This window comes from Myxine glutinosa, chromosome 3, assembly GCF_964187855.1.
Source record: "Myxine glutinosa chromosome 3, kmMyxGlut1.1, whole genome shotgun sequence".
Taxonomy (NCBI): Eukaryota; Metazoa; Chordata; class Myxini; order Myxiniformes; family Myxinidae; genus Myxine; species Myxine glutinosa.
This window is the reverse complement of record NC_136263.1, coordinates 101,872,724-101,891,843: the sequence shown is the minus strand read 5'-3', so window position 1 is coordinate 101,891,843 and position 19,120 is coordinate 101,872,724. Positions and strand designations below refer to the sequence as shown.

At 43.0% G+C, this 19,120-nt stretch overlaps 1 protein-coding gene and 1 long non-coding RNA gene across 3 annotated transcripts in view; one reads left to right on the top strand and one right to left on the bottom strand.

Moving 5' to 3' along the window:
* LOC137423309 (glutamate receptor ionotropic, kainate 2-like) overlaps positions 1–19,120 on the bottom strand; it is a 72,072-nt gene that overhangs the window by 6,217 nt on the left and 46,735 nt on the right. For both annotated transcript variants that reach the window (XM_078774351.1, XM_068110324.2), the window contains exons 7-9: positions 9,429–9,626; positions 2,918–3,022; positions 2,680–2,742 (exon numbers count right to left, since the gene is read on the bottom strand). In XM_078774351.1, coding sequence (XP_078630477.1) covers positions 2,680–2,742; positions 2,918–3,022; positions 9,429–9,626 — 366 coding nt within the window. The remainder of the gene's footprint in view (positions 1–2,679; positions 2,743–2,917; positions 3,023–9,428; positions 9,627–19,120) is intronic.
* LOC137423313 (uncharacterized) overlaps positions 1–19,120 on the top strand; it is a 51,768-nt gene that overhangs the window by 23,171 nt on the left and 9,477 nt on the right. Inside the window, exon 2 of the long non-coding RNA XR_010983679.2 lies at positions 2,225–2,438. This is a non-coding gene — a long non-coding RNA (uncharacterized LOC137423313). The remainder of the gene's footprint in view (positions 1–2,224; positions 2,439–19,120) is intronic.

Below are 19,120 nucleotides of genomic sequence, written 5' to 3'. Positions count from 1 at the left end.
GATGTGTTACTATATGTGATTCCCAGCTCTTTGGACTACTCAAGGAGCATTCGAGTGGCATCACCAAGATGCTCCTTCAAAGTTGGATGTGAAATGTGAAAACAGATGTCCTGAAAAGGATGTATACCTGTCCTAAAGGTTGTCCTGAAAAGAATGCATACCTGTCCTAAAGGATGTCCTGAAAAGGATGAATACCTGTCCTACAGGATGTCCTGAAAAGGATGCATACCTGTCTTAAAGGATGTCCTGAAAAGGATGTATACCTGTCCTAAAGGATACCTGAAAAGGATGCATACATGTCCTAAAGGAAGTCCTGAAAAGGATGCATACCTGTCCTAAAGGATGTCCTGAAAAGGATGCATACCTGTCCTAAAGGATGCATACCTGTCCTAAAGGATGCCTGAAAAGGCTGCATACCTGTCCTAAAGGATGTCCTGAAAAGGATGCATACCTGTCCTAAAGGATGTCCTGAAAAGGATGCATACCTGTCCTAAAGGATGCATACCTGTCCTAAAGGATGCCTGAAAAGGCTGCATACCTGTCCTAAAGGATGTCCTGAAAAGGATGCATACCTGTCCTAAAGGAAGTCCTGAAAAGGATGCATACCTGTCCTAAAGGAAGTCCTGAAAAGGATGCATACCTGTCATAAAGGATGTCCTGAAAAGGATGCATACCTGTCCTAAAGGATGCATACCTGTCCTAAAGGATGTCCTGAAAAGGCTGCATACCTGTCTGAAAGGATGTCATGAAAAGGATGCATACCTGTCCTAAAGGATGTCCTGAAAAGGCTGCATACCTGTCCTAAAGGATGTCCTGAAAAGGATGCATACCTGTCCTAAAGGATGTCCTGGAAAGGATGCATACCTGTCCTAAAGGATGTCCTGAAAAGGATGTATACTTGTCCTAAAGGATGTCCTGAAAAGGATGCATACCTGTCCTAAAGGATGTCCTGAAAAGGATGCATACCTGTCCTAAAGGATGTCCTGAAAAGGATGCATACCTGTCCGAAAGGATGTCCTGAAAAGGATGCATACCTGTCCAAAAGAATGTCCTGAAAAGGCTGCATACCTGTCCTAAAGGATGCATACCTGTCCTAAAGGATGCATACCTGTCCTAAAGGTTGCATACCTGTCCTAAAGGATGCCTGGAAAGGCTGCATACCTGTCCTAAAGGATGCATACCTGTCCTAAAGGATGTCCTGAAAAGGCTGCATACCTGTCCTAAAGGATGCATACCTGTCCTAAAGGATGCATACCTGTCCTAAAGGATGCCCGAAAAGGATGCATACCTGTCCTAAAGGATGTCCTGAAAAGGCTGCATACCTGTTCTAAAGGCTGCATACCTGTTCTAAAGGCTGCATACCTGTTCTAAAGGCTGCATACCTGTCCTAAAGAAGCAGCTGTAAAAGGCTACATTTCTGTTCTGTACTGCCATAAAGGCTACAATGATGGGGGAAATGCATGCGTGGAGGGTGAAGGCCTTGAAATATAATAAATATGAAACTTTAATTTACTGTATTTAACTTTAAAATTTGAGAAATAGGGCAGGTTAACCTTGAACCATCCATCATTTAATGTACTTACATCTGCATGTCATTAATGAATGAATGAATGAATGCTCGTTTTAAGGCCATTTTCCCCGCTAAAGCGGGGGTTAGCTAAAGCGGGGATATTAATATAATATCAAAATCTTTTTTCAATGTTAAAAGCAAACTACTTAATGAGTATTAGTTAAAATTGATAAAGCCTTCCATTCAGAAAAATTTCATTCAAATGACCATTGTGTCCAACAAATTCTGAGTTCTAAAATTCAAGCTACAGCTGTATCACAGCAACTTTGCTACTAACTTGAGATTTGCAAGTTTGTGCTTCTGACAAATTCAATGGCATAAATTTCAATTTTCTTTTAAATTTTCATGACAAATTTAGCTTTGACCATTATTTGTTTTTCGGAATATCCACTTTTAATTGGAGCGTATAATTACTACAAAGTGCAATTCCAAAGTACCAAAGTATAATTGAGAGATTTTAAATGAATTTTGGTATTATTTAATATCGATATTTAATATTTAAATATTTCAATTTAAATTTTATTTAAATAATATTTAAATGAATAGTACCATCGACATTTGGTATTATTTAAGGAGGCATGATGAATCATTTTTTTGAGCTGAGCAAACTTCACATTTTTAATCATCATAATCAATGTGCCATTCTCTTTACAGATGAACGGAGCGGGTGCTGCCGAAGCAATTCCTGGGCAAGGGTTATGCCGAGTCCTTTACCATTGCCTTCCCACGAGTCAGTTAGGGCAGGAATCTGGAACTCGGCCAAAGTATTGGCAATAATTCACTTACTCTTCACGAAGGACACCGTGAATTTTGAATAGCCATCAACTAATGCTTGCAGATGGGACACCCAGTTTGACATCCATCCAAGGTATGACACACACATTGATATTGCTGATTTGGAGAAACACCAGGGCGACAGATTTAGGTGGGTTGAGATTTAAATCCAGGTTAGACAGCTCAGGAGCATGTGCATACACTTCTCGGCTATCCTGCCAGGCAACATTTTCAATAAAGTTCAGATGGGTGAACGAAGGAGTGGAGAACATTGTGACAGGCATAGGTGTGTGTGTGTGTGTGTGCATACTTTGAGTACCTAGTTATTATGTTACCTGTACTGCGATGATTTTAATTCTCTTGCCTGCAATGGCTGACCATTTATTTTTTGGGGATTCCTGTAAAGACACATTTATATGCTTGTAAAACGTTATTGCAAAAAAATTGCTGCTCTGATTTTCACCAGGTATAAAACTAATTGATGTGATTCCTCATCATAATAACCTCAGCATCATCCGTAAGTAATGACCAGCAGACATAAAGGCTTAATAAAACAAGAAGTAAAATGTTTACCTGATCTTTTTGCCCAGTAAAGATAGACTTGGTTATAAAGTTGAATTTCCTCCGAAATCCATCTGATCTGTATTTCAGTGGGCCAGACAAGCCATACAGCTGGCTCTAATAGATATGCAAGCAAAAATGTTAAATAAATACAAAATATTCATTTAAAGCATCAATATCTATGAATAATAAATAAATAAAAATGAAATGAAAAAAAATGAAAAAAAATGAAAAAATGAAATGAAAATGAAATGAAAAATGAAATGAAAAAATGAAAAATGAAAATGAAATGAAAATGAAAAAAATGAAATGAAAAATGAAATGAAAAAATGAATGAATGAATGAAATGAAATGAAAATGAAATGAATGAAAAAATGAAAAATGAAAAATGAAATGAAAAAAAATGAAAAAATGAAATGAAATGAAAATGAAATGAAAATGAAATGAAATGAAAATGAAATGAAAAAATGAAATGAAAATGAAATGAAAAAAAAAAAAATCTATGAATAAGGATTCATAATGTCATTTCAAAAAATTGCAATAAGCTGATCAGAGAAAACACTTTAACAAGCACCAAAGTTTCTTAGTTTGTTAAAAACGACAAAAGGCTCAGGCTCAGCTATAAAGTTTCATCCAAAAGGTAGCTTTCATTAGGGACTATGCAAACCATGTGTATGCAATATCACGCAAAAATGACAGAGGGACTATGAATTACAATAATCTTCAAAACTCACAAAATACTTTGCACAATCCTGAAAAGACATTGAACAAGGTTGGAGAAATTGCAAACAATATCTATTAAAGACTTAGACAAAGCAATACTGCACGAAGAAAGCATATAGGAAAAGAAATTTATTGCCAGTTTCAGAGACATCCTACCGAATAACCTCAAATATTCACGCCATAAAAACCCAAAACCAAATGGGCCCAATCTCTGGTCTCATAATATCTAAATATCTATAAAGCTCAGTTGACTTTTTGCTCCACCAAATAACAGCGAAACGGAGTTGAGTAAAAGGGTGAAAATTCTACAGATGCTGTGATAAATAACTACCTCTGTCGGTTTGAATGTTTGAAAGAGAATAGACGTCTGGATCAATTATTGAATTAAATTTAAATCCCGATTTGTATATGTATATATACACAAAGAATTAAGTTAAGCACCCCCCCCGTTTTTTTACAACCTCGCACATTACAAGTTTGTTGTCGTCAAAACAGTGTAATATACCCATGATATTGCTATATTTTCTGGAGAAGTGATATTATGGTCACATAAAAACATAACAATCATGCCGTTTTCAATATTTTATTCTGAATAATTTAAGGTGAAATTTTTTGGGAATTTTAGGCATATTTTCACCTCAATTTAAGTATGGAGCTATAGGTCCATCACGGACAGTGTGGATGACGTTTATGTTTTCTAACGTACAGTCATTGTTCTGAGAAGACCTCTAGCGATCTTTGCGTCAATAACGTGTGTAGGACCCACGTGGTCGGATCACTGACTCAACCAATCACTTTTTTTCACTTTGATCACTCAATTTCATCAATGGATAATTGCTAATGTCATACCAATCATTATTTGATCTCACATACCTTAGAATATATGCCAATGTATACATATACACAAAGAATATATATTAGGGGGTGCTTACCTTAATTCGTTGTGTAGGGGTGCTTAACTTAATTCTTTGTGTATATATAAACGCGAGTTGTCTGTGTGTGTGTCCGCGTTTTATTCAGAGATCGCTGAACGGATCTTCATCAAACTTTCAGAGGTTCATCAGTGAGTGCCTGGGAGTGTTTTAGGCAAAAAAAAAATGTGAAAAAAAAAAGTTCGTTTTTTTGGAGTTAAAAAAAAAAAATCGCTCGAAAGTGCCGAAGCCTTTTTAAATGAAGACAGTTATACACAAGTGCACATTCGCATAAATAAATACAAAACAATTACCAGACATTTGAATACAAATAAATCAAACAATTCCGGAAGTGTACGAATTTGGTAGTATGGCTTCTTCTTCTTCTTCCTGATCGGCATCACACTTAACTCAGAAACGTGAGCCACATTCACTCAGAAACGTGAGCCACATTCACTCAAACGTGAGCCACTCCCCTTCCTCTCCTGCCTCCCTCCTCCCCTCCACTTCCCACCTCCTCCCCCCTCTCTCCCCCTTCCCTCCTCCTTCCCCCTCCCCCTCCCCCTCCGATTTAGTTTATCGTGTGATATTGCGTGATTTAGTTTGATATCGCGTGATTTCATTTCTCGTGTGATATCGCGTGATTTAGTTTATCGTGTGATATTGCGTGATTTAGTTTGATATCGTGTGATTTCGTTTATCACGTGATATCATGTAATTTCTTTCGATATCGCGTGATTTCATTTATTGTATGATATCATCTGATTTAGTTTGATATCGCAGGATTTAATTTATATTGTGATATCACGTGATTTAGTTTGATATCATGTGATTTCGTTAGTTATCATATGATATCATGTGATTTAGTTTGATATTGCGTGATTTTGTTTGTTATCATGTGATTTCGTTTGTTATCATGTGATATCATGTGATTTAGTTTGATATCGTGTGATTTTGTTTGCTATTGTGTGATATCATATGATTTTGTTTGATATTGCGTGATTTCGTTTATCATGTGATATCACGTGATTTCGTTTGTTATGGTGTGATATCAGGTGATTTAGTTTGATACCACATTATTTAGTTTATTTTGATGATATCGCGTGATTTATTTTGATATTGTGTGATTTTGTTTGCTATCGTGTTATATCATGTGATTTAGTTTGATATAGTGTGATTTCGTTTGTTATCGTGTGATATCATGTGATTTAGTTTTATATATGTGTGATTTCGTTTGTTATAGTGTGATATCATGTGATTTAGTTTGATATTGTGTGATTTTGTTTGCTATCATGTAATATCATGTGATTTAGTTTTATATCGCATGATTTTGTTTGATATCGTGATTTCGTTTGATATCGCGTGATTTCGGTTATTGTCTGGTATCATGCGATTTCGTTTGTTATAGTGTGATATTATGTTATTTCGTTTGATATCGTGTGATTTCATTTATAATGTGATATCGCATGATTTAGTTTTATATCGTGTGATTTTGTGTGCTATCGTGTGATATCATGTGATTTAGTTTGATATGGCGTGATTTATTTTGATATCGTGTGATTTTGTTTGTTATGCGATATCATGTGATTTAGTTTATTATCATGTGATATCGTGTGATTTAGTTTGATATCGCGTGATTTAGTTTATCGTGTGATATCGCGTGATTTTGTTTGATATCACGTGATTTAGCTTATCGTGTGATATCATGTGATTTAGTTTGATATCACGTGATGTAATTTAGCGTGTGATATCGTGTGATTTAGTTTATAATGTGATATCGCAGGATTTCGTTTTATATCATGTGATTTTATGTGCTATCGTGTGATATCATGTGATTTAGTTTGATATCACGTGATTTAGCTTGTTATCATGTGATATCATGTGATTTAGTTTGATATCACGTGATTTAACTTGTTATCGTGTGATATGTGATTTAGTTTGATATCACGTGATTTAGTTTATCGTGTGATTTAGTTTGATATCGCGTGATTTAACTTGTTATCGTGTGATATCATGTGATTTAGTTTGATATCACGTGATTTAGTTTATCATGTGATATCGTGTGATTTAGTTTGATATCACGTGATTTAACTTGTTATCGTGTGATATCATGTGATTTAGTTTGATATCACGTGATTTCGTTGATCGTGTGATATCATGTGATTTAGTTTGATAGCACGTGATTTAGTTTATCGTGTGATATCATGTGATTTAGTTTAATATCACATGATTTAACTTGTTATCGTGTGATATCATGTGATTTAGTTTGATATCACGTGATTTAGCTTGTTATCGTGTGATATCATGTGATTTCGTTTGATATCACGTGATTTAGTTTATCGTGTGATATCGTGTGATTTAGTTTATAATGTGATATCGCATGATTTAGTTTTATATCGTGTGATTTTATGTGCTATCGTGTGATATCATGTGATTTAGTTTGATATCACGTGATTTAGCTTGTTATCGTGTGATATCATGTGATTTAGTTTGATATCACGTGATTTAGCTTGTTATCGTGTGATATCATGTGATTTAGTTTGATATCACGTGATTTAGCTTGTTATCGTGTGATATCATGTGATTTAGTTTGATATCACGTGATTTAGTTTATCGTGTGATATCATGTGATTTAGTTTGATATCACGTGATTTAGCTTGTTATCGTGTGATATCATGTGATTTAGTTTGATATCACGTGATTTAACTTGTTATCGTGTGATATCATGTGATTTAGTTTGATATCACGTGATTTAGCTTGTTATCGTGTGATATGTGATTTAGTTTGATATCACGTGATTTAGTTTATCGTGTGATATCGTGTGATTTAGTTTGATATCGCGTGATTTATTTTGTTATCATGTCATATCGCGTGATTTAGTTTGATACCACTTGATTTAGTTTGTTATCGTGTGATATTGCATGATTTACTTTTCGCCAGACTTTTAATTGCATTATGTCTACTAAGCATGATTCAGATGCTGGTGAAATGCCTGAGAAAAAAAGGCAAAGGAAAGTGATGTCACTTTTAGAGAAAGGGGACATGTTGGACAAGTTGGCAGGCAGCATGAATGCTGCTGTGGTCAGATCTCATTATGGCGTTAACGAATCGTTACATTTTGAAACTACAAAGGCACTCAGTAGAGAGCATACCTCTGCCTGGTTGGCCATATCGCTCAATGGTGAAGAATCACTTAAAAATTAAATAATTCTCATATCCGAATCCATATTCATATCTTCACCAAAATCGAATCGATTCTTCCTTGTCACACACACAACCTCTCCACCACGTTTCGTCAAAATCCATCCTAACTTTTTGAGATGTCCTGCTATGTATTTGTCAGGTTCACTATGTTAACAAATATAATTTCGTTCAAAATTTTGGTAGATTAGCAAAACTATACATTTTTGGAATATTCAGAGCATGAGGAATCCAAAAATTAATGTTTACATTTGCGTAGACACCTTTGCGAAAATGACACTCAGGACAGTGATGAAGATAGTCAGGTTCACTATGTTAACAAATATAATTTCTTTCAAAATTTTGGGATTAGCAAACCTGTACATTTTTGGAATCTTCAGAGCATGGAGAATCTGAAAATCAATGTTGGCATTTGCACAGACACCTGCATGGCCGCCATTTTGGATTTTGAAAATGGCCGCCATAAAATACATATTTTGCGCGATCTCGGCTTCTAGTCAACCTAGAGACTTAATTAACTATGCTAATCCTATGTTTTCTGGGTCAAGGAATCCAATAAAGGCCTCAAAATAGTGCTCAGGATTATAGAAAACAACAAACAAAGGTAATTGAAAACCATTGTCTTTATATTTGTGATATAACTGTATTACATAATACATGATATTGCAAGTCCTTTGAAGTTATAGGTTGTTATAAGAAGTTATAGGTAGTATCAGATTGAACTATAAGTCCTATACACAGGATCTACGAGGTCTATACCGTTCAGGAATATGCTTTTACAGATCTTCATCACTGTCCTGAGTGTCATTTTCGCAAAGGTGTCTACGCAAATGTAAACATTAATTTTTGGATTCCTCATGCTCTGAATATTCCAAAAATGTCTAGTTTTGCTAATCTACCAAAATTTTGAACGAAAAAACATAGTGAACCTGACTATATCGTTTTTGGCCCTATTTCCCAATGGTGAAGAATCACTTACAAACTAAAATAATTCTCATATCCGAATCCATATTCAGATCTTCACCAAAATCGACTCTATTTGTCCTTGTCGGACACCCAACCTCTCCACCAAGTTTCGGCCAAATCTGTCTGCACCTTTTTGAGATATCCTGCTATGTATAGTTTTTGGCCCTATTTCCCAATGGTAAAGAATCACTAACAAAATTATAGTAGCCGAATCCGAATCCGGATTTTCACCAAAACCTAATCATTTCGTCCGTGTCACGTGCGCTACATCTCTGCCAAATTTCGTCCCAATCCGTCCACAACTTTTTGAGATATTTTGTTCACAAACAAACAGACAGAAAACAGACATGGGTGAGTGAGTGAAAGAGTTAGTGAAAACATAACCTCCATCCACCTTTGGTGGCGGAGGTAACAATATGTCTTCTGCCTTTCACTACATCAGTATTTTCACCTGCATTTCTTACAATGAAGTAAACGTGAAAAGAAGCATGAATGCAAATCCCATTAAGACAAAAAGATCATAAAATACCTTTATAAAATAATACCCGAATATAGAAATGGAGTAAATCAAAGTTTGCAATAAAAATATTTATATCTTTCAGAGATTAGACTGTGCCTATTACTGTTCCTGTAGTAATAAAAAGCACCCATATTATTATTTTGGTGCAGCTGGAGAGCTTGAAAGAAACTTTTATATCGAGAACAAAAAATAGTCATCCCACCTTGCTAGAAGAAGGAACAGAACAATTCTTCATGACTTTCTGGAGGAATATGTTCAGATCATGGAGAAGGATACACGTTATGGTGCAGTTACCATATACGTGTTGTATGTATGGTTGGATTGCACTCAACACAAACAATGAGAAATGTGCACAGCTTGATTGTGGTAGCAACTGCTCAAAGTGCTGTGTTTCAGAGTGCTGCAACATATCGACAGACAACACATGCTTGGTTGAGCTCCCTTTGCCATCTGGCTCATTGGAAACCAGTTTAACTTTTAATAACTGACACTGAATGAAATTTTATTTCATTTAATTTCCATTTAATTATGCTCAAGACTCTGCAAAGACTTTTGGAATATAATTATATGAAGATATTTTAATAAAACGTTTTGTATAGAAAACATTGGTTGCATAAACTTTTTCTTAATCTCAATTTCACAAAACATTTTAAACTTTCTTATTCCGAGGTTTATGTAGTTACCTCTTATCTTTATTTACAATTTTATCCTCTAATTTAGTTGAAATTCTTTATGATTTGCAAGGAGTCATAAAATAATTTATTCCTTCAATCTAGAATATGCAGTATCACCACCCAAACGTGAGAACACTTTTGTATCAATTCTATCATAAGACACGCATGTATATTTGTACCGGCGAAACAAACACAACAACCAAATATCTCAATTAATGCTCTTCAAGTATTTTTACGGCCTAGCCCATCGAGTCAGGTTCACTATGTTAACAAATATAATTTCTTTCAAAATTTGGGATTAGCAAACCTGTACATTTTTGGAATCTTCAGAGCATGGAGAATCTGAAAATCAATGTTGGCATTTGCACAGACACCTGCATGGCCGCCATTTTGGATTTTGAAAATGGCCGCCATAAAATACATATTTTGCGCGATCTCGGCTTCTAGTCAACCTAGAGACTTAATTAAATATGCTAATCCTATGTTTTCTGGGTCAAGGAATCCAATAAAGGCCTCAAAATAGTGCTCAGGATTATAGAAAAGCAACAAACAAAGGTAATTGAAAACCATTGTCTTTATATTTGTGATATAACTGTATTACATAATACATGATATTGCAAGTCCTTTGAAGTTATAGGAAGTTATAGGTAGTATCAGATTGAACTATAAGTCCTATACACAGGATCTACGAGGTCTATACCATTCAGGAATATGCTTTTACACATCTTCATCACTGTCCTGAGTGTCATTTTCGCAAAGGTGTCTACGCAAATGTAAACATTAATTTTTGGATTCCTCATGCTCTGAATATTCCAAAAATGTATAGTTTTGCTAATCTACCAAAATTTTGAACGAAAAAACATAGTGAACCTGACTAATCGGGCGAAGCCGTCCAGAACATTGTTTATCTGTCCGTATGTATATCCCCTCAAACATATACCAATCAGAGCTGAGGATCACATGGCAGGGTGATGTGATTACGTCTGATGTCATTACTGCGTAGTGCATACGCGGCTGACTCTCCACACTCTGCCATTTTGATTTATATGCCGTTCATGCCGAACATATCGTCGAACCTGTCACATATCACAATCGCCATGCTCTACCATAACGTTTTTCATTCAGTGTGAAACACAAACAAACCGATTGTTAAAATGACCATCACATATCGAAAGCATCGGCGTTACGGCTCTTCCAACAATACGGTACGTATAGGCCTTATATTAGGCATTATGACTCATCTTCGGACCGCTTTGGACAAATTAAGCCCAGGTTTCTTAATACAGTAGTGTATCGTTTCAGTAGTATCGTTTTCGTAATAATAATATTAATATAGTTAATATGACCATAACACTTTAATCCCAATGTCGTAAATGGAAAGTTAATGGATTGAAGCGGTGTATGGTTCATTATCAATGAAGAGCGGTGCTCGCCACTAATATTAATAACCGAGGAAGTAGGGAATTAGCCGTAGGTTTTTTATGGTAATATAATTTTCGAAATAATGATAATGTAACGTTAATATTACAGTAAATCTAATCGTAACACTAATCCCTTAGTAGTGACTGCAAACGTACAGGAAGTTAAAATATATCAGTTTTGTGTCCGTTACGTCATTACGTGTATGATGTCATTACGACGGCTGAGTCCACCGACCAACATTTGAATTTACAAGTATACCCGCTCACTACGGGAGGGGCAGGAAGTGTCATTCCTCTTCGGCGTATATAGATTACAGCTGATCTATAGATGGGTCTCAAGAACATTGGGTGTGTGTTCATTTCCCAAGTTTCTTGTGGAGAGATCGCCAAGTGGTTTCAACATTCGAGCAAGCACTCCATTCAAAACCCTTAAGGAACTGTTGGCTTGGCAAGCACTAGCTAGCTGCTTGGTAAATGAGCACACCTCCAACCTTTGTGGGGTATATCGATTACAGTAGATCTTTGCTCAGTTCTGTAAGTAAAACTTACCTCATGGATGTCGGGATTCCTCCAAATTTCTTTTTTTAATGTTATGAGCTGCATTACCGACTGTTTAAAAAGCTAATCATACGTGTTTGTGGTTTATCATATTTTACAAGCCTGGCTACGCCGCTGTTAGACTTTTGGTCTTGTTTTTAATATATAGTGAGGAAGAGGATAGCTCTTGCAGTAACTTTCTTTCGTTGATCCAGAATGGAACTTTCTTTTCTTCTCCTCATTTCTTTCTTTTCATGGGTATGTTATGAAACTGATTTTCATCTTATATCTCCCCAGTGACCTGCTATCTTAGGTGGGCCTATTAGGAGCATATGTCCCTGCTAGAATAGCTCTCTGGGTCACCGATAATGGATAGGTAATGAACTCTAATTCTGTATACATAAAACATGTAGATCACTCGACGAGTACGTGAAAATTAATAGGTCTTTCCATTCTGAATGGTAAGGCATATCTATGTTATTTGGAATACTATTATTATTATTATTATTATTATTATTATTATTATTCCAAGGCATTTTGTGTCACAACAACATGAAAATATCTATAGCACAAGTACGAAATCTGGCAACTAGATAATGAATGGACTGAAGTTAATCCAAAATGTCTTCATTTTTGACCTTGACTTTTAATTCAAGAGTTATTGCCCTTTAAGTATTCTCATCGATTTTTCTTTGAACACCGATTATTTATCGGTGTCGCAAGTGCGCAATCAATAAATAATTAGAATATATTAATGAAATAAATTAGAATGAATAAAATTTGGTGCAGTATTTAACTCAGCACAGTTTTTATGTTCTATTTTACACATTCCTGTTATGCAATAAAGCATAGCTCATTGATCCATACATGTGCTCATTTGGGGAGCAAGAGGAAGAAGATTCACGTCCTGGTGTTGAGCACACAATGCTGATTCTTTGGTTTATAACACATTTTACAGTTCTTGGCCTCCAGATAATAATCTCTCATTATCATTAAAAAATAATACTTTAAAGCGCGGCGTTACGCGCGCTGCTTGCGAGCAAGGAGGAAGCGGACAAGCGGTAACTTATAAGCGTCTTTATTTCAGGAGCTCACTGTAACACTGGCCCGCTCCGGGCTGCGCGCCCGGTGTATATCATGAGGCCACGCCTACCCCTCAGGTGTGGCCACCGCCCACTTGGTGCGCGGAATGATGTCACCACGCCAGTGGGCTTTTGTGTCCGCCACACGCGCCCCCCCAGAATTCCCGCGCACCTGGAGGGCCAGTTTGCGGGGCAGACGAATGACCCGGCCGAAGCGCCCCCTGGCGATCGGCGGCGTCCGGGGTGCAGGGATGCCAGGTGGGATGCCCCTGGCTGCCCCTGGGATGGGTGCAGGACCGGGGGGCGGTGTGGCGGCGGGGCTGGGCGGTGCCGGGGGTCCGCCCGCAGGGGGGCGGCCCCGACGTGGGGGTCGGGCCACTGGCGGTGGATGGTCCACGTCGAGGTGGGCCGGCTTGAGGCGGTCCAACGAAACGCGGTCAGGAGTACCGCCGATGTCCAGGGTGAAGTGCTTCGCCCCGGTCTCCAGCACGCGGAAAGGCCCGTCGTACGGGGGCCGCAGTGGTGTCCGGTGGGCATCGTGGCGGACGAAGACGTACTCCGCCGTGCGAAGCTCCGGGGCGACGTGCGTCGGTGGGTGCCCGTGGCATGCCGTTGGCACCGGGGCGAACCTCTGGGCGGTCTCTTGCAGAGTGGAGCGCTGCTGTGCCGCGGACCATGGTGCCGTGGAGTCGGGGAAGAACTCGCCCGGCACCCGCAGCGGTTGCCCGAAGACCAACTCCACCGCGGATGCGTGCAGGTCCTCCTTGGGCGCCGTCCGGAGGCCCAGCAGGACCCAGGGGAGCCTGTCGACCCAGCCGCCGTCGCGGAGGGTGGCCCGGAGCGCGGCCTTCAATGAGCGGTGAAATCGCTCACACAGTCCGTCAGCCTGGGGGTGGTAGGCCGTGGTTCGGTGCAGCCAGACCCCGAGCCCCTGCGCGACCGCCCCCCAGAGCTCCGAGGTGAACTGGGGGCCGCGGTCGGACGAGATGTCTGAGGGGGCACCGAACCGGGCGACCCAGGTGGCGATGAAAGCCTGCGCGACATCGGCCGCCGTTGTCGACGCCAAGGGCACGGCCTCCGGCCACCGGGTGGTGCGGTCCACCATGGTGAGGACGTAGGTGAAACCCCGCGAGGGGGGCAGAGGTCCCACCAGGTCCATGTGGACGTGGTCAAACCGGCGTTCCGGCACCGTGAACGGGGCCAACGGGGCCTGGGTGTGCCGGTGCACCTTGGCGCGCTGGCACGCGAGGCACGTCCTGGCCCAGCCGCGGACGGCCTTCCGGAGGCCATGCCAGACGAACTTGTCGGCGATCAGCCTTTGGGAGGCCCTCGCGCCCGGGTGGGACAGGCCGTGGATGGCGTCAAACACCTGGCGCTGCCAGCCCGCGGGCACGATGGGGCGAGGACGCCCGAGGGAGACGTCGCACAAGAGGGCCGCGCCCGCGCCGTCGAACGGCACCTCGGTGACGCGGAGGCCCGTGACGGCGGTCCGCAAGGCCTGGACGTCGGGGTCAGCGGCCTGGTCTCGGTCCATCTGCTCGGTCCAAACAACGTCACCTTTGCCCGGCTTCCCCCGGAGGGCCTCGTGCAGGGGGTGCAGAAGCTGGGCGACGCGGGGCAGGAAATGGTGGTAAAAGTTTACCATGCCCAGGAACTCCTGGAGTCCCCTGATCGTGCGGGGGTGCGGAAACCCCTTGACCGCCTCCACCTTTGCCGGCAAGGGGGTGGCCCCGTGCCTGGTGATGCGGTGCCCCAAAAAGTCGATTTCGGCGACGCCGAACCAGCACTTGGCGGGGTTTACGATCAGGCCATGCTGGCCCAGGCATTCGAAGAGCGTGCGGAGGTGGCGGAGGTGCTCTTCACTGGACGCGCTTGCGATGAGGATGTCGTCCAGGTAGACGTACACGCAATCCAAGTCACGCAAGACGCTGTCCATCAATCGTTGGAACGCCTGAGCCGCATTCTTCAAACCGAAGGGCATCCGAAGAAACTCGAAGAGGCCGATGGTGTAATGACAGCCGTCTTCGGTACGTCCTCCGGCCTGACGGGGACCTGGTGGTACCCGCGGATGAGGTCCACCTTAGAAAAGAAGGACATTTTCGCCAACCGAGCGGCAAAGTCCTGAATGTGAGGGACTGGGTAGCGGTCGGGGGTGGTGGCATCGTTGAGGCGGCGGTAGTCCCCGCACGGCCGCCATCCCCCGCCGGGCTTCGGCACGATGTGCAGTGGCGACGCCCAAGCGCTCTTGGAGCGCCGTACGATGCCCAGCCGCTCCAGCGTAGCGAACTCCGCCTTTGCCACCGCGAGCTTCGTCGGCTCGAGGCGGCATGCCCGGGCATAGACCAGTGGCCCGACGGTGGGGATGTGATGTTCCACCCCGTGCTTGACGGCCACCACCGAGAAGGTGGGCCACATGAGGGCCGGGAAGCTGGCGAGGAGGCGGGTGAACTCGTCCGCTGCCGGAAGCGTACAGACCAACCTCGCCGGGATCGAACCGCTCAGCAAGCTGCTTGGCGAGCCGCTCGGTGAGCCGCTCAGGGAGCTGCCCAACAAACTGCTCAGTGTGCAAGCAAGCGAGCTGAACATTTCCACCTGGACGAGGCGTCTGTTCTTCACATCCACCAACAGCCCATTCGCACATAGGAAATCCGCACCGAGCAATGCCATGGGCACACTGGCGGTGACGAACGTCCATTGAAAGCGTTTCCCTCCGAACCGCAGGGAGAGGCAGCGCTTCCCGAATGTGCGTATGGGTGTACCGTTGGCTGCAAGCAACGCGGGGCCCCACCCGTGGTTCGCTTGTCGGACGTGGAGGCGGGGATAACGCTCACCTGTGCGCCTGTGTCGCAGAGGAAGCGACACCCGGACAAGGTGTCCGTGACAAAAAGGAGGCTGCCGGAATGGCCGACGCTCAGGGCCGCTACCGAGCGCCGGCTTGGTAGTTTCCCGACTTGCCAAACGAGCACGGCGGGCAACAATTCCTAGCCTTGTGGCCAAACCTGGCGTGGAAACGGCACCAGGCTTGCGGCGAAGGCGGAGGCCGCGGTTTTCGCGGTGGTGGTGGGCGGGGCGTGGCGGTGGCCACGCGGTGTGCATCGGCATCAGCCTTGGGAACCACGAGGTGTGCATGCGCATCAGCCTCGAGATCCACGACGGCCGCACCGAAGCTCGCCCGCGTCTCACAAGCCTCGAAAAACTTGTCGGCCTCGACGGCCAGCGCGTGGGGTTCCTTTATTTTGGAACCGGCCAACGCAAGGCGTACCTGTGCCGGCAGCTGGTGTAGAAAGAGCGCCCGGAATAAAAAATCCGGGGCTTTGTCACCCAGTAGCGAAAGCATGTGGTCCATCCGGACCGATGGTCGTGTGTCGCCGAGTTCGGGAAGGTCCAGGAGGCGGTCGGCCCGCTCGCACTCCGTGAGGCTGAACGTGGCGATGAGGAGGCGCTTGAGCGCCTCGTACCTGTGGTCGGCCGGTGGGTTCCGCAGGACGGACATGACTCGGGCGGCTGTGCCGGGCCCGAGGGCGGCGATGACGTGGTAATACCGCATCTCATCTGCCGTTATGCCTCGAAGTCGGAACTGTGCCTCGGCCTGCACGAACCATACTTCGGCCTGAGCTTGCCAAAACTCGGGGAGCTTCACCGCTACCGCGTTGTTGGCCATGGCGCGTTCTGTTGGTCAGCGGCGGCTGAACCAGCGTCGAGGTCACCAGTGAAGTGCGGTGCTATGCGCACGACTTGTTAGCCAAGATGAGAAGCAACAACGCAGGTAACCAAAAAAGAGTCTTTATTACAAAGCTCAACTATAGCACTGAGGTGCTTGGGGCTGCGCGCCCCGTGTATATCCCGAGGCCACGCCTACCCCTCGGGCGTGGCCGACACCCTCTTGGTGCGCGGAATGATGTCACCGCGTCAGCGCCATCGTGTCCGCCACACTACTTATTAAATAAGGCAATTATATGTATGTATGTATATCTGAAAGATCATATTATTTTCATATCATATCTGAAATCTGAAATCATATCTGATTTCAGATATCATATCAGCATATCATATCATATCATAGATATCATATCATAGCATATCAGATCTGAAATCATATCTGATTTCAGATCATATCTGAAAGATCGGTTATGTATATCTGAAAGATCATAGAAAAAAAACAGGGCTGGTCAGATTTCCACCAAATTTTGCAAACGTGTTCGTAGTACCCAGGGTCAGGTCAAAGGCACAAGAGGGGGAAAATCACCCCCCCCCCTCCGCTGTGAGGGGGTGGGATGTGGAGTGGACTTCCGATTTTCACTCGATCTCCACCAAATTTTGCATACGTGTTGGTAGTACCCAAGGTCAGGTCATGGGTGCAACTCCCCCCACTCCCTACCTCGCGGGAAGGAGGGGGACGAGATTTGCCAATGCTCCTTAAAGGAGCGGGTGTTTCTCCTACTATTTACATCCTCTGATCATAAAGGTAATGTACATCAGAAAATAGCATTGACAAGCTACAAAGTAACAGTACCAGTCGTTATACGTGCTGCTGAAATAGTTTAGAAACCAAGTCGAAAAGAGCCCTTTCCATATGACAATGAAAAAAGGTATGATATTGTTGCGGTTTTAAGTTTGTACAATAAAGGTTAATTTTAAACCTCATAGTTTAGTCACATTACAACACGTACCCTCGCGATAGTTCAGTTATGTCTTAGTAAATGTAAGCATAGTCCTTTTCCTGTGTTAGTCTTGCGTTGAGTAGAAAAATGAGAATTAGGTCATTTCTTGTCTTACGCCACCTTATGCCGCTTTTGACTTTTGGCACAAATTAACATGAGGCAGGCCTGGCAAATCGAGGCAAGACCGAAGGCAGGGCGGAGAAGCTGACGGTAAGCGCGAGCCGCCAATCAGGGCTCGAAGGGAGTGGCTGCGGCACTGCGTCACAGGGTGTGGTTGGAACATTCGAGAGGGCTAAGGGTGTGGCAATAAAACCCATTGCGCGAAGCCCCCACGAGCAGTTTGGGGTGAGTTATGAGCTCGGGGTGAGCAGTTCTGCGGGGTGATGAGCTTGAGAAGTTGTGAGAAGGGCATGCGCTGGGTGTTGAGCTTGAGTTGTTCTGAGAGAAGACGCGCATGAACCAAGCTATAAGCGCTCTTACAAATTAAACGCTCGGTTGAGCTTGAGGCAGAGCCTCTATTGGGTTACGTGAGTGATAGCGCACTGGTAACTAAACGCGCTGTGGAAAACCGCCAAGCCGGCGAGAGATGCGTACATTTCCCTCCTGCCTGCTGTGCCCTTTGTTTGAGAGACGTGCTACAAGGATCCCTTCCACCGCCTGCTTGCCTTCATCACGGGACGTGCTGTGACCGGGGAGAGCCACGCCGGGCGGGGCCGTTTCTGGACGACCAAGGCAGCGCGTGATCATCCTACCTGCATTTCCCCTTTGTGAGTGTGATTGGGCCCGTGTCTGGGGAATAAGTATAAGACTGCTCTGTGTCCCTGTGCTTCTACCGATCATTGTACATAATAGTAATTAAACCTGTGTTCTTCCTTTATTCGACCGTCTCGTCCCTTCCATCATTGACTAAGCGTGGTACGAATAGAACCGCTCGAATCGGGTTCCAATACCAGAGGTAACTGCACGGACCCACGTGGTACGCAATCCGCTCGGTGTACTCAAATTACACGTGGCTCGTGCGAGGCTTGATGCCCCGCTTCCGTGGCGGCGCAGGTATTTGGGTACGTGCGAGAATTGTCCCGAAACCCTACCTTGCGTTTGCCCGGGAGGGGCGCTTCAAGTCTCTCAGTTGCGCCGGCCCAAAAATAACAAGGGGCTTAATCTCCCCTTGGTAAGGGCAGGAAGGACGGCGAAAGCCGTAACAATATTAATACTTCAAAGGTTCATATTTTAGGCCTAATCTTGAAATACATCATAGCTCGGTTCAAATGAAAAAAAAACTTTTTTGAGATAATTACACCTCGCACATTTATTATATTACAAATAAAAGAATGTGTGAGGTATAATTATCTCAAGAAGCTGAAAATTACCTCCACTCTTCATGTTAAATTACATGATAGTTATGTTACATGACATGGTCAAAAATATGTAAATGTTGCAAGATGATCATTAGCTTGTGCAAATCAAGCATGAGCATTATATTATATTATAAATCTGACATTGTAAACCAACTCTCATG